Here is a 16,142-nt window from a genome sequence, read left to right on the forward strand (position 1 = left end):
GCCCTCAGGGAGCTGCTTTGAAAGGACAATTATATTTTCACATTAAAACAGGTCATGCGACAGCTTCTCCTTCATGATTTTTTATGAGAAGACATCTACAGTATTTGGATCATTGGCCACGTTATCCGTTTCTCCAATGAATAGAGTGCACTTAGGAATCCTTTGCTAGATGACATTTTCATTTCCACATCAAAACCCGTCATGTGATAGCTCTTTCTTCATGATTTTTCATGCTCTAATAGGGGCGGCCAGAGTAGACGCAAAATGCAGTAGTGTAGCTAGGGGGATGCGGTGAGTGCGGTTCGCACCGGGCCCCCAATTCTTTAGGGTCCCGAAATTATGGTGTAAATTTCTCATATCATACAAAATAAAGTTTTTAACAAAATAAAATGTATAGGGTCAAGTCAAATCAGGGTTTGAGGGGACCTGAATTGGTAACGGGAAAGGGCCCCTATAACATCCAGTGTATTGATAAAGGTAGCGTATATCAACGCTATAGAACAGTACTTTTTAACAGAACTTCGTGATTTTGGATTCAAAAATACATTGTTCTCATTTATTCCCTCTATAACTTGAGTCTGGGAAGTCCAGATAGTGGTTTAGGAATATTTTGATATGAGCCATATCCTGAACCAAGCCGAAAAGCCAAAATGAATATTTGTACACAATATGTTATACATTCTTGAAAAGTACCAAACCATATTTCGATAATACGAACAAAGGTGTACAAAAGCCCCTAAAATCTCCTTTTACATGAAACAGTATCTAAGGTATCTTTTTATGCATTGCAATGATTGTTGATGGAATTTCTTGAGATTCCAGAGATTACTAAGCTTCTACTCCATAAGTTCATAGATTTTCATCTTCAGGAATTCTTCAAGAGATTCATTTTGATTTTTTCAGGAATAGGTACGAAAACTTTTTGAGAGCCGGGACAAATATCCCTCAAATAGTTCCTCAATATATGCCTTGTGGAATTCCTTAGGAATTTGCTGTAGAAAATCGTTTACCAATTACAGAATAACATCGAAAACTCTTCTAGAAATTCTTACAGGATTTCCTAGAAAGGTTCCATTAGAAATTCTTGTACCGTCTCTGAGTTAAGAAATTACACTTTGTTATCTAGAAAATATTGCTGCACAAATTATTCCAGGAAAAAAAAAACAAAAGTTTATTCTAGCATTGGAAAAATCGTGTAAAAATGATTTCGAGAAATCATACAGGAATTCCTCGAAAAGCTTTTATGGCAATTTTTCAGCAATACTTCCAATCTATCAAAACTTTCCCGACAGATTATCCCAGGGATTGCTGCATAAATCTCATCAGGGATTATTCCACAAAAAATATTAGAAATTTTTCCAGAAATTCCACAATAAATTCAATCAGGGATTCCGCAAAAATTTCTCCAGAAATTTGGAATTCTTTCAAAGATTTCTCGAATATTTTTGAATTTCATCCTACATAAAATCACAAAATTCTACATCAATTATTCCTGCATTTCCTCAAAAAGTTCCACTCGAGGGATTTTCTCTAGAAAATTTAGGTTTGGGAAATTTTTCAATGTCATTTTCATTAAGTTTTCTGGAAACTCATCCAAGATTTTCTCAAGAATCCATGAGAAATTCTCTCTTGTACGAATTTATCATATTTTCATTAATGATTATGGTCAAAATTCAACATATCTGTATCTTTTGAATCAATAGCATTTACACAACTTTTCCAACAGTTATCAAAACCACTGCGGAACACGTTTTCGTCTAAAGCACCAAAATACTGCAGGGCTAAATACTAAAAGGCTGCCAAATCCTTTGTTTGTTTTTTGAGATATTGACTGTTGAAAATTCCAAATTTGACTATGTCAGCCAACTTGCATGCAAGTTTACCAGCTTGTATGACACTTATTTACCTATTATTTGCCTAATTTGCCACAAAATTCAAACTTCATGTGTTAAACAATACTCATCGAACAAAGTTGATAATACTGTTGATACTCAAAAGTTATTGTTTGATAATTTAGAAAAGTTTTGTATTTAGCCATATTAGAGGAACGAATAATTTTGTATGAAGACTAAAATCATGTTTAATAAATCGTCAGTTAAGGTGGAGATAAATCGAAGTCACATGTCAAATCTTCAAACGCTGAAATCTGAAGAACGCTGAGTTAAAAATCTGATTGATTAGATTATTGAATTTTCAGCGTGAACAGTGTCTGTTTCTTCCAAATTAGTGCACATAAAATTTCAATTACACTTTGATTGTATGTTCACTAAGGTGGATCTGGGAATCAGAATGAACAAGTTTCACGATTCTCTCCCCGTTTCCTAACGTTAGTGATCGTTCGGTTTGTGCAACCACTGGTTGAAAAGGATATAGAATTTTTTTCAGTTATTCGTTCACAATTTTTTAAGAGAATTTTTCCAGATTCCAGAATTTCTAGAAAATGAGGTTTTTGAGATATTTGTTTATGATTTTTTTTTCGCTGCCTTCATGAATATGGGGGTGATTTATTTCGCATATAGACGATTCGCATAAGTACGTTTGGCATAATGGACGTTTCGCATAAAGCAGTTTCGTAGAAGAACAGGTAGCATTTTGAAGAAGGAATATAATTCTCATTATGCCAAATGTCCATTATGCCAAACGTCCTTATGCGAAACGTCTTTATACGAAATGTCTCACCCCTCATGAATATTTCCTGGAATTTTTTCAGCAATTCTCCCACTGACTCCCCAGAATTTTGTCAGTAATTCTAGCAAAAAGGTGCTAGGAACATTTTGCAATATTTGCATAATTATTTGGGAGAATTGTTTTCTGATTTTTTTTTTGGGAAATTCGCAAAAAATATCTGCGTATCTGATGAATTTCACAAACGAGACTTGCCCTCTGGTGCACTGGCAGAACTGCCCAATTTAAAGCAGCAACTTAACGACAAAAATAACAGTACGGTATAATCACACTAAAGCTCGCTCTAGGAACCTATCATGCTGTGCTCAACGGGAGACTTTACCAACTCTTACAATATTGCCGACTTGTAAGCTAAACACGTTAGAAAATTAAACCGAAGCTAGATAGAAAATGCACAGCACCCAAACTGGGCCAACAACACCCGACGACGACATGGAGGAAGCGACAGCATCCGCTTCTTCCTGTGGTATGAAGATTTCATACACGTTCGAAAGAGCCCCCAGCAGCTTCCGTAAAATACACAGCAAACTGTCTTCCAGTAGGGGAAGTGTACCGGTAGTCCCCATCCTGAAGAAAAATATTGTTCATACCAATATAGCATAGTATGGGTTGACTTTACATATCAATGGTTGCTACTCCGTGATTGATTGGAACTGGTAAGAATTGCACTTCGATCCAAATGGATAAGACATGGGCCTTCGCGTTTACTTTACATACCTCTGCATTTCAACAATAACCACGGGAAGGGTGTTTATTAGTTGCCATTTAATTTTAAAGTAATTCAATGAACACCAAACAAATATTCATAATTTGTGTCATAAAACGGTATTTAACCTGAGTTGGCGAATACCGGTATCCCTACCGTACCACATTCTTCCCGTTTCGTCTTGTCTAGCTAATGGTGTTCGACTGATTCAGGTCAGGCTGCAAATCGGAAGTGAACACACGCCAGAAGATGACGATAAAACTGTACAGCTTATGATGACGTTGACATGACACAGCTTTTCCTGATTCCCGGTCGCTTTCATCAGTAACACTAATTCGGTCTGATGCTGCCATGGTTTAAAAGTGTTTTGTTGACTCGCACATTGTGACATATTCTGGAGTGTGGGGAAAAGTGGTTTGTGTCAGTTCAAATTCTTTGAACATATCTTGACTTTTTATCCACATTCAATTGAAATTGGCGAGGCTAAAAATGCACGGAACGTGTAATTCTATTTAAGAGATGTTTTCTCAAATGAATTATAGAATAAAATGAGTACGCTGACGTGTCACAATACAACATTTTTGATTCCTCTCCTACTTGAATTTCCCGTGAAGTGCTGGACGATGAAAATTGGCATAGGACTAGTATCATCTCTCTTTTTAAGGTACTTGGTCACTGCGAACTATTTTAATGCAAGTCTCAAAAAAGTCTTTATTTTAATAATATTTTTGGTTCAAACATTTTGGTAAATTTTGGCTCAAAAATAGTCTCTGAAGGCACATTATTGCTCTTTTAGATCCTCTTACGCGATTGTTACATAGGTTCTTCTGGAATTTATCTCAGATTTCTTGAGAAAAAGCTTCACAAATTCTCTGAGTTATTTAGCGTACTTTCAAAGAATGAATCACTCCAGAAATTTCTCTGAAGATTCCTTAACCAGTTCGTCCAGAAATTCCACTAGCGATTTTTCAATAGACGTATTTCTACAGAACTTTGCATCAAAAAATATTTCTGTTTAGCTTTTTAGCTGCCATTAGCTGTAATACTATATGTATGTCGCAGAGTTCAATAAAAAATCTATGAAATATGCTTATTGAAATGCTTGGTGGGTTTCTTTGATAAATTCCTATAAAATCTTTTCTCCCCTGGATCATTTTTTTAATTTTTTTCTTGGTTCCTGTTTGGTCACTTCTGAATTTAGCACCTTAATCAAAGCCATTCAATCGCCCATCAACCGTATCGTGTTTAACCCCCTCTGCATAGTTTAAAGTTTTTAATGATTTCGAAACCATTCTATTAAAAGTGTACCTCGTTACACGCCATCGTTCTTGCTCCAGCTGGCTTCACCACCGCACACCGCCACTTCACTTTTTCACAGGCATTGATTTTCCGGACCGCGTCGCTCGATTCGCCGCACCGCAATCAGTTTTGGGTTTTATGGGTTGTTTGTTTTAATATACTCTTCAGCGTGAAGCAGCTGGAGACTATAGCCATAGCTGGCAGGGTGCTAAAGAAATGTGACGAGCGGATTTGAAATCTCGCTCTCGGTAAGTCACAAAGCCGGCATTGAGTGGTGACGAGCTTAGATGTCGTCTCTTGACGGCGGTGGTGGCACAGATTAAGGTAAGTTATGGCACTTGATCGCCATATACTTCCCCATCGCCTTTGCCGTGAAAGTATGAGTATTAGTGGTAGCACTTTTCCGGACCATTTGCACTTGTTCACAAATCTTTTTAATGTGCCTATTGGCCATGGTTCAGAATTGTTTTATTTCCAACGATGACAATAAAATTAATTAAAGACTAATGCTTTCGTGAGTTGCACAGCAAGGTCTTGTCTACAAAATGAGTCTCGTTCGTGCGAATTAGAATCATTGCATCTTAGACTTGATTGATTTAACGGAAAGGGATACCTTACTCGTCAAGGTTGACGATGCAACGTACGTAGAGCTTCAGAAGATGGCCATAGAAGACGGAAGTTCAACGCATCCCTCAAACGCTTTGTGCTGCGAGTCGAAATGCGCAGTAATATGGATGGGAACATCTTGACGGACAAACGCGAAGTGGTCGAAAGGTGAAAGAAGCACTACGATGATCACCTGAACGGCGCAGAGAGCACAGACAGACAGCGAAGGTTATGCAGCACAACGGAATGTAGAAAACTACCTACTTCGACGATGAGCTCAAGGATGCCACTTAAAAGCTCAAGTTCTACAAGACAGCTGGTAATGATGGTATTAGAGCCGAACTCATCAAGAAGAAGTTGGACGCTTTTCTGCATCGCCTGATTGTCAGAATCTTGGGTACTGAAAAGCTGGAAACATATATTGCACTGTCTAATATTTTGTCGAACCATTCAAAGTTTTTTTTTAATTACAAAAAGAAAGGGGTGTTTTGAAAAAAAAAATGTGAAACATAAATAATTCATGAATCAGAGTTTGTTGAAAAAATCATATTTACGTTCCACCGTTGTAACAATTAAATGTGCAGTCATACATCTTGTATAGATTAGAAATAGTAGCATGAAACGAGCTCACCAATAGATCCGTCATCCTTGACTGAGCAGCAACAATCCACTTTCAGCTTCACTCGTTTGCTCGGCTATATAAAAGCACTCAGAGAAAATAGTCGCGCTACCCGAGAGGGAAAACAACTGACGAATGCTCGGGCTTTCTTTCTTTCGACTCATTTGAAATCATTGAGGTTCTGATTACTTAAGTTGGGTGACAAAACGTCAAATTCCAAAAGTTCGAATGCCAAAATGTCTGGAAAACAATTCCAAATCGCTGTTGAAGTTTTGTTGCTTGAAATGTTTTCGGCACTGCAGTCTTAATAATAAGCTATCACGTGTATTGCTCCTACGTCCGACTTTTCGGTTATTTTATTTAACCTTCATCAAAGTGATCTAAAATTTTAAATTTACAAAATGTTAATTTCCGGTTTTCCCTTTCTCCTTATTTTGCCCCATTCTACTTTACTTAAAGGATTTTGTGTTTTTGTTATTGTGTGACATTACACATTTGGTTATCTGTAATTTGTGTAATTTGTGTAACGGCATCCTCTATGGCTACAAATAAATTGAAGTTTAAAATTAAAGTTTTTACAATTTGCCTTTTTCATTGCTCACTGCGTTGCGATTTGTTCGTGCGGCACTGTGTTTTGAAGCTATAAAAGCTTATTCGCACAAAAGCTTGTTTAAGAGCTATCTAACGATAATGGCCATCCATAACGGTTCCCAGGTCAGCATCCCTCCAGAAACACAAGTCTTATTGAGTCATAAACCTCGATCTATTTCTCGAAGTAGTTGAATATTGCATCGACTCAAGCTGTTTCCGTTATGATGGCCAGTATTACCAGCAAATCTTTGACACGGCCATAGGAAACTCGCTTTCCCCTTCGATTGCCGATTGGGTTATGGAAAGCCTGCTAAGTTCGGTAATAAGTGGGCTGGATATTCAACTACCATTCCTCAGCAAATTTGTTGATGATATGATAACTGCGATCCCTCTCAACCAACTACAAAATATACTGCAAGCATTCAACAGCTATTGTGGAATTTAAATGGTTGCATTAAGTGATAAACTTACCGTCAAACGGGGCTTCTTTTGACATTAATCCCACATTCTTCAACTTTGAGGATTTGTAGCTCTGTGAATAATGGATAGATTTCGATAATTCTTGCGCATATTTAAGTTGTATTTGTAAGTAACCAATGTGCAAAATATGAGACAAATCCATCAATAAATAAAAAAGTTGCTTGAATAGCGAAAAAAATGTGTCCTTCAAGACAAAAAAGGGGCTACTTTGGACACTTTTAGAAATTAATACGTTTTGATAGTAAAATGATTTTTCATCATAAATTTCAAACTGATTCTATTGATTATCGTTCATTGTGATGTTTTCGAATGTTTTTCTATGATATACATAATTTAGAAAATTGTAAAGCTTGAAAAAACTACACATACCTATACAATACTTTTTACAAAAACATGCTATTCATAAATTTTTAGTTTGCATGATGATATGTCAACTTTACTTCCTTTTAAATGTCAGCTAATAAATAGCGACTTATGCTGATTGTTCAAGTTGATGCAAACGAATTGTGTAATTACCAGGTACTGCGATGAATAATTAGCTTTGTACAGAAATATTCGTTCTGATTCTTAATGTTACATGAACGATATGTAGAAGAATCTAATTAATTCTTGTAACTAAAAGTAATTTTTATTCCAAATACAATCCATGAAGTATAAGAATAATGGTTCACAAGATCATAAACAATAAAAGTTTGCTTATGTTAGATGCATTTTGGCTCTTAATAGTTTTGAGATGGCGTAAGAGTAATTTATTTTAGCAGTTGAAGGATGTCATTGCTTTGTATAGCAGTACCATGTAAAATATGACTGAAAAATATGTTTTAAGGATTATGTTGTGAGTTTACCGTTTATACGAGTTGAAATATATATGTTTTACAATTATTTACTTTTCTTAATCCTTTGTTTATTTTTTATTGTGTTGTAAAATATAGAAACCAACACTTTATAATTAAATATGAGTCGTAAAATTGAGACATTTGATGATTTATTTTTCTAAAAAAAACAACTTTCAACATAAACTTATCAAAAATTTCTTTGAATCATGACGATTCGATAGTTTTGTGATGTTCCCAAAAACTTTCCACGATATGTGGAAAATTCATACAATGTTTACATAGCAAATGTTTTGTAGCTTGTGAATATTTGTTTGGACTTTTTTGATATCTTTTCTTATTTATCCTGTTATTGTTGATGTTGTTCCAAATTCATGCCTGATTGTTGCACATAAATTGGTTAATAAATGTGTTGAAGACACAAAATGGCTCAGATTAATATTTATGCTGGAAATCAATCCAAAACGTGAGTGTCCAAAGTAGCCCCCGGAATCAAAAGTAGCCCCGTCTGACGGTACGTTGAAGTTTTAATCAATATCTCTTCGTAAGTATACCAAAATTTGACAAACTTGAAGGGTGTACTAGTCAATCATGATGATCCAATTAAAATACCCCAGAAAGAACGTCTTCTGTTTGTATATCCATAAAAAAGTCATGCAATATCTATCATATGCATGATTTATTATGTATCAACAAATCTAGTATCCTTCAAATGTGTGCGATTACCGAAACAGTTTTTTTCTTCTTCGATTTTAATGTAAGTTGTTGAAATAAATTTACGAAATATAAGGAGTAGTGACCTTCCATGGTTCAACTGACTGATGTCCAACAGATAACATACGGAACAGGGACCTCTATAGGCTTGGCATACGAACTTGACAGCGAGACGTGCATCAAGACAGACGGCTGACTGGACAACTATAGCTTCAGTGAGATTTTTCGGTTTTTTCGGTGCACAGACAATAACCAGTTCAAGGACAGAACTTCTTTGTATTTCAATAATAATTTGGTTTCAGCTCTTTCCTCTCCAAGATCTCTTTTTAGACTACTTTATTAAACTTGTCTTACTATGCTTGATTCCTACAATCTATTATTGTCTCGATTACTGTGATTGATCCTATTTCATTAAAACATTATTTTTCGTTTTTTTTTATCTTATTCCCTACATAAGGTAATACAGTTTTGGCTGTTCTGGAAACATACCAATCGAAATACAAAATATAAAAATATATAATAAACCCAGACTAGTTTAAAACTCTTCATTCACTAAACTAAAAAGTTATAAAAATGTTTTATTTTTGTTCTGTGTAATTTAGATTTTGTCTAAAGCCATTGTTCCATGCAATTTGATGTTACTTAGGCCTATTTTTAAGCTAAGTGATTTATGTATGTGGCATTCATTGATTTTATCATTTGAACGTTGATTTTATCATTTGTGGCGAATTCGCTTACTTTGGGAATCACTGGTTTAAAATATCAACTAGTTATACATAGTAATTTGTTTATGATTTTCTGGAATTACTAAGCTGGATACTGGATATAAGTATATAACTTCTTCTATCTGGCGTTACGTCCCCACTGGGACAAAGCCTGCTTCTCAGATTAGTGTTCTTATGAGCACTTCCACAGTTATTAACTGCGAGCTTTCTTTGCCAAATAGTATATAAGTATAACTGATAATATAATAAAGTAGGTTCAACCACTATTGATTATCGACACAATAGTGATTCATCATACAACTTCTCTGGAATATTGAACGACATTTCCGAAAAGGTTATCACGATGATAGCCCGGCGTCGCTATTAGTATAACTTCTTCATTTCACTTCGGTTGGCATAAAATTCTCCGGCGGTGGCGGCATCGACAAAAAACCTAAAAAAACATGAACGATCGCTTCACTGGTACAGCTACTGTTTTACTCGTCCATACCATATGACATATCGTCTTCGTCTTACCTGGGCTCTAGGAACGGCAAAACGGAAAGCGACACCAAAGAAGCTCCGGCACGCGATGATGACGGCAATAACGCCAACGGGCAGAATAAAGACACGAGGGTCTCCGCCGTGCCGTTCAAACTGCCGGAAACGACGACATACATATATCGAGCGGAAGTAAATCTCTGTTTACGGCGGCTAAAGTGTGTTGTTGGCTCTTGTCTACACCGTGACAGTAACGACTAGGGTAGAAGCACCGGTTTTGGTCAGCCTGAGAGAAAATATCTGGTATGCGGTACATATAGCCGAAAATACGTCAAATGAAAGCCTTCAACCGATAGAAACCTTATTTTCGCATAGAAAATCGCGATGGTCAATTCTTCATTTCACATTTAATTTGCCAATCACATTGATTTTTGATGAGAGTAGCCAAATTAAGAACACTTCGGTCAAATTAAGCGTACAAAAACCAGAATTTTGTTTTTTGAAAAAAGAGTTGTTTACATTAGATTTGAATAAATTCGTTAGAATAAATTATTGTAACTCTATTACGTGAAAGTATTCTTTAAAATACATTTATGATTCACGCTGATTTGCTATATAAAAAAGAATGTAATCCATTATGACTACAATTAGCGTTACGGCCAAAACCGGTGCTTCTACCCTACGATGGAACAAGCTATGCAATATGAATATTTGCTAGTCTACGTACCTACTCTGTGGAAATTAAGGTGCACAAGTTATTGCCACCAACCGATGGCAATGCAGCATAGAGGAGAGGACGTCAGAATAATGTGTCTCCGTCGTCACCGATATTGCTTGTCCCAGGTTTTTTTTTATTTAAGGCTGCCATTAGCAACTCACGAGTAATAACACTTGAGGTCTTCATCAACGCAACGGGGGCAGAAGCACTTTGGGACCGTTTTAAAGGAATGCAATTATGGCACGATGATAATGTTTCCTTAGTTTGTACTCCCGCGCCGTTATAAAGGAAGGTCCCAAAGCCAAACCCGAATTTTAGTCGAATGAGTGGAGTTGTAAATGCTGAAATATTTATTAGCGTTTCAACGCACATAGAATAAGATTATGTTTGTTTGTTTTCTCTTCATTATCGAAAAAAAATCGAATCTGTGTATTAAAATGGTTTCCATTATATTGTACACATCTTTCTAATTATTTTCAAAATTACAGTTAGCTTCAGATTGCATACTGTAAAATTTACAGCGGCATGAAAAAAATACAAATATCACTCGCCAAAATAGCCGTGGTGATAAACGCAAAGTTGTGCATCACACAACTTGGATAATTTTTGTTAAAGAACTCATAGAACTTTAATTTGAAAAGCATGCTCGAGTAGGCTCTTGTTGAAGAATGTGTTGGAACTAGTTCATGGGAAAACATACTGATAGAAAATTTAACTTGAGATATAACAAAAAATTGTACTGTAACCTAAACTAAAACCGTATACATTTTATTTCTTTTCAGAACCCAAAACGATGGATCTGTACGAATTCCTCGTGGAATCGGAACTGCAACACTACTACAACTCGCTCAAGTATGTTTTTACTTATATAATCAAATTATTAAGAGCTATCGTGAATTTAGTTGTATTTATAAATACAGTTCTTTCAAACACTCACGTATAGAGCCAGACGGAAACTTCTGGAAGATATTCTTATAATAACTCCTGAACGATTATTCTTGGAGAAACGGGACACATCTGTAGAATATTGCAGATATAATGAGCGAGATCCACAAAACATCCGGACTAAGAAAACATATTTCCGTTCCAATTCCCTATTCTATAAGCAATAAAGATAAAATCATCAAGAATTAGTAAAAAAAAAACTCGCGCATTGAATCTTTTAGCAAATACGCGAATACTTTGGACCTCACAGATTCTTCGAAAACAGAGCTTAGAGCAATCTTCCAGTGATTCCTCCAGAAAAACATTCATGGACTCCTCTACGGATCCCGGCAGAGAATCCTCCTGCACCAATCCTACGCTGATACCTTCAGTAGTTTCCACAGTTTGGTGAGAAAATCCTCCCAATATTTCTTTAAAAAATTCCTGCAGTTATTTCCTCCAGAGATTTTTTTTTTATCAGTTATTTCTCTATCGATTTCTTTGCCAGGAAAACCCACAAAGGTTTATTCCTGGGTTTTTCAAGGAAATCGTTTAAGATTTTCTTCTGGAAATTCTATAAGAATTCCCTTAGAAGTTCCTATGTCGATTTTTGCAGTAATTCCTCCACCCATTTTTCAATATCTCAATAGATTCCTTAAGTAATTACTTCAGGAATTGATACTTAAATTGCTCTACAGTTTATCAATAATTTCGTCCAAGGATTTACCTTGAAGTCTCTTCAAATATTTCTATGCGATTTTCCCCAGTATTTCGTCTAGGGATTATTCTGGCCACCCCTTCTAAAAATTTATATAGTTATTTTCGCATCTTATAAATTTTATTTTTCATATCTACCAATCAAGAAATACTATACCAATACTGGAACACCTCCGATTATTCCAACCTACAGTTTTTGCACGCAATCCACTTAAAGCTCTTAAGGGATGCTTTTACAAAATTCAGCAAAATAGCCAGTATTGAATAATTTGTTGATTGTTCATTTTAGCAACTTATCTAGGAAATCCTTCAAGACATCCATAATTTCCTTCAGATATATTTACAATAGTTTTCTTTTAAAAAGTTTTTCGGGTATTTCTCCAGTAGTTTTCATCAGAAATTCGAAGAAAAAAGCAGAGCCAGAGTGTTTTTGGCGAAACATTTTTTTCCTACTTTGTGTACTTCATCATTGTGCTTCCCAAAAATAACTTGAACTTAGCCCTGTAACCCAACCCTCTCGACTCATAATATCACAGCCAGGGCAAGCATAGACTGCTTCTCGACATAGTGTTCTGAGGACATTTTTGCATTTAATAATTGAGAGGTTACATTGTAAATATCATCATTGGTATATAATTTGTATATAGCATGATGATAAAAGATAATTTCCAAATCAAAAATATCGGCTCCATCCCATTACCCCGCAATTACGCCACTACCCCGAAAGGGTCACTACCCGAAAGCCATTACCCCGAATGGGTCGTTACCCCGAACGCCACTACCCCGAATGAGCCATTACCTCGAATAGTATGATATACAGTGCAGTATCATGTTTAGGGGGCACAACATGTTGGCCATACCGTTATAATGCTGGTCGAATGTAAACTTAATGGTGCGTTAAATTCGTCGGTAGAATTTTCATCATATATTTTCCCTTCTTTCATTTGTCATCTATTCTTTCTGTCGTCTTCTTTTTTGTGAGACAGTTTTGTGTTTCTCAGTTCAGAGAGCACTTACGTAATCCAAGGGTTCACCCCCTTATAACACTTATATCACCACCCACCATGTTTAGCGTTATGAAATGTGTGAATGGGCCTTTGATAAAACAAGCATTTTATTGACTGAGAGCTTTCCTTGTCAATTTACCATTCTTGTACACGTACCTTTGTGCCTAGGGAAGTCAAGGAAATTGTGAATGAAATCAATGTCCTCCACTACCGTAGGAATTCGAACTCATAACCCTCAATTTAGTCTTGCTGAACAGCTGCGTGCTCTCCGGTATTTGGACTCCTTGATGGTGTTCATATTCCAAATTTGTTTTTAACAAAGATTTCCCTTTCTTAGGAACATAAGTTGAACCATAGCATCACGGTGTTACAGTGATTATTCACGACATAGCAGCAAGCATTGTACCAAAAATTGGCCCTTTTTTCTTAAATAGGATGTTCTTTCAAGTTTTTGTTGGACAAGCTAGTCACTATCATTTTTGTATAGAACAGCTAAGTTTTTTGAAAGCAGAATATTCTTAAGGTATTCGTTGAAGTTAATCCTGCAATAAATTTATTCAGAATCTTTCTCTTCTTTTATCTTCTTGTATTAAAACATTCAGGTCTCTTATAGAACTGGACACCACTTTTCTGCCATCATCATTTCTCCATTGTTTTGAATAAAACACAACTAATTTTTGTGATTATCTCGAAATTCAGATGAATGATTCTTCATATCAATGAATGTTTTTACTGAAGCGGCGATCAAAGGCCTCCGTTTTTGTAACATATATGTTAAGGAAGTGGGTAGCAGCGTCCAATAGGAGACTTTACTACATCCCCTAATTTTGTGCATATTATAGCTATCCTTTTTATAATAAATTCACCCTTCTTTTCGAAATAGGCGGTTCTTCAGAGCATTGCAGTGTGGCTGTGTAAATCTCATCAAAATTAGAGGACAAATCCAAACAAAACTTAGTATGTAATAATCATTTGCTTAAAAGCTTGCTCCTGTTTTTATCTCCTAATATTTGAAAAATACTTTGTTGAGCCAAACTCGTCTAGTACTCATAAGGAATCGTATAATTATATCCCCACCTTCTAATCAGAATTAGTTTCAAAATGTTATACATTCGGAGTAATGGCGTTCGGGGTAATGACATTCGGGGTAGTGTCTTCTTATTCTTTTTCTTCTTCTTATTGGCATTAACATCCTCACTGGGACAGAGCCTGCTTCTCAGCTTAGTGTTCTTATGAGCTCTGCCACAGTTGTTAACTGAAAATTTTCTTTGCCAAATTTGTCATTGTCGCATTCGTATATCGTGTTGCAGGTACGATAATACTCTATGCCCAGGGAAGTCAAGGAAATTTCCATTACGAAAAGATACTGGACCGACCGGGAATTGAACCCAGACACCTTCAGCATGGCTTTGCATTGTAGCCGCAAACTCTAACCACTCGGCTAAGGAAGGCCCCCCGGGGTAGTGTCATAGGGTCAATAATAATCTAGGATCTCTCAAAAACAATATTGCTGATTTTTTTAACCTTTTGTCTATGCGAAAAAAAAGTTACGGTGTCTGTGTTTTGAGGTCATATTGGCCCCAAATTCAATTCGCGATAACTTCGAAACTTGAACGGATCTTCGATTTTTCTGCAGTTCTGGATAGCAAATGTAATTGAGATTTACTAAAAATGTAAGAAAATTAGGGGATAGTTCATCGCGGGGAAATATTATTGTGAAAAAACAGTTCTATATAAAATTATACTTTCTTCGGTGAAGATTTGCAACAGGGAAAGGGCTACAATGTTACACATTGATTAGTTGAGAATTTCACCGCATGATGGCGCTAGCTTAAAAAAATGGTTTTCTGATTCCTCTAAGCGACTATGACGCTCTGTAACTAGATCTTAGGATGGTTCTGATTTCTGATGATTTGAAATATTGATGTCTTCGCAAAGTTGCTTATTAGTGTAAAGGCTATTCTCTACATGTTAGCTTAGTTCAACATTTTACAGCTAGGATGCGCTAGTGAGCTATGAATATTTCAAACTCATATATCTAACGATGTAGAACAGCTAAAAAGTCGGCATATGCGGTAAAGGTGTTCGTTAGGTTTGAGACTATGTGCTGCATGCTTGGTTAGTTCGGTATTCTGTACCTAGGAGGCACTAGTAAGCATTGAAAATTTAAAATTTAAATATTGGTCAATGTAATTCCGATAGTAGTTGTTGTTTTTGCTAAAGTAATACATTAAATCAATGGCTATATACCGCATTTCTAATATGATAAACATTTTATTTAAGATTGGATCAAGGCTTATTCCCTAGCCGTGGTCCTGAAGGCATTCTAGATGAGATTATCAAAAGAAAAAACATGAATGTTGCTAGTATCCAATCTACGAAGTATACCGTAACTACGCTAACGCTAACGCTAACAGTAAAATGTTTTTCAGTGAGTTACAAAGATCTCTCCTTGGATTCAACATGGGTGACAGCAGAAGAATTTTAATTGAAGCAATGGGCCATGTTTAACACATAATTCCGATGGCATTCTTAGAGGGTAACGGGTTGGCTGTTGAACTTGGTCGTTGTGTGAAAATATACTTTAAATTTAGAAATATAGAGAAAATATTTGCTCATATTCTACCAAATTTTTATTTTAGGATATTTCAAAAAAAATTGTATATTTTTGCCCAAATCTCTCTCTAACCGTTTTGAGCTCACAGTTTTTTGTAATTTTAATCAAAAATAATTTATAAACAAGATAAATCACGTCATGGATGACCATTTGAATGAAAGTATAAAAATAAAAATATCAAGTCCCAGGATCATTTTCATTCGTTTTTAATTGTTTGGACATCCGGGAATTAGAAAATTGATTTTGAATGGACATGTTGGTTATTACAACATTCCGCTACATAGTCCTAAATCTAACAAGCTGGTGGTGCTAGTGTGCATTGAAAGTTTATATCTTTTATATCTGAAAATGCAGATCATTGAGAAGGTAAGTCTTTTCGGTAAAGTTGTTTGATAGGCAGCCCTTGCGGTACATATCTGAT

General features: G+C 35.8%; 1 protein-coding gene across 1 annotated transcript in view; it reads left to right on the top strand.

Annotated features, from left to right (window-relative positions):
- LOC5574280 (tyrosine-protein kinase PR2) overlaps window positions 1–16,142 on the top strand; it is a 123,497-nt gene that overhangs the window by 75,618 nt on the left and 31,737 nt on the right. The window contains exon 2 of the mRNA XM_021841013.1: window positions 11,239–11,308. Coding sequence (XP_021696705.1) covers window positions 11,239–11,308 — 70 coding nt within the window. The remainder of the gene's footprint in view (window positions 1–11,238; window positions 11,309–16,142) is intronic.

Source organism: Aedes aegypti, chromosome 2, assembly GCF_002204515.2.
Source record: "Aedes aegypti strain LVP_AGWG chromosome 2, AaegL5.0 Primary Assembly, whole genome shotgun sequence".
NCBI classification, from domain to species: Eukaryota; Metazoa; Arthropoda; class Insecta; order Diptera; family Culicidae; genus Aedes; species Aedes aegypti.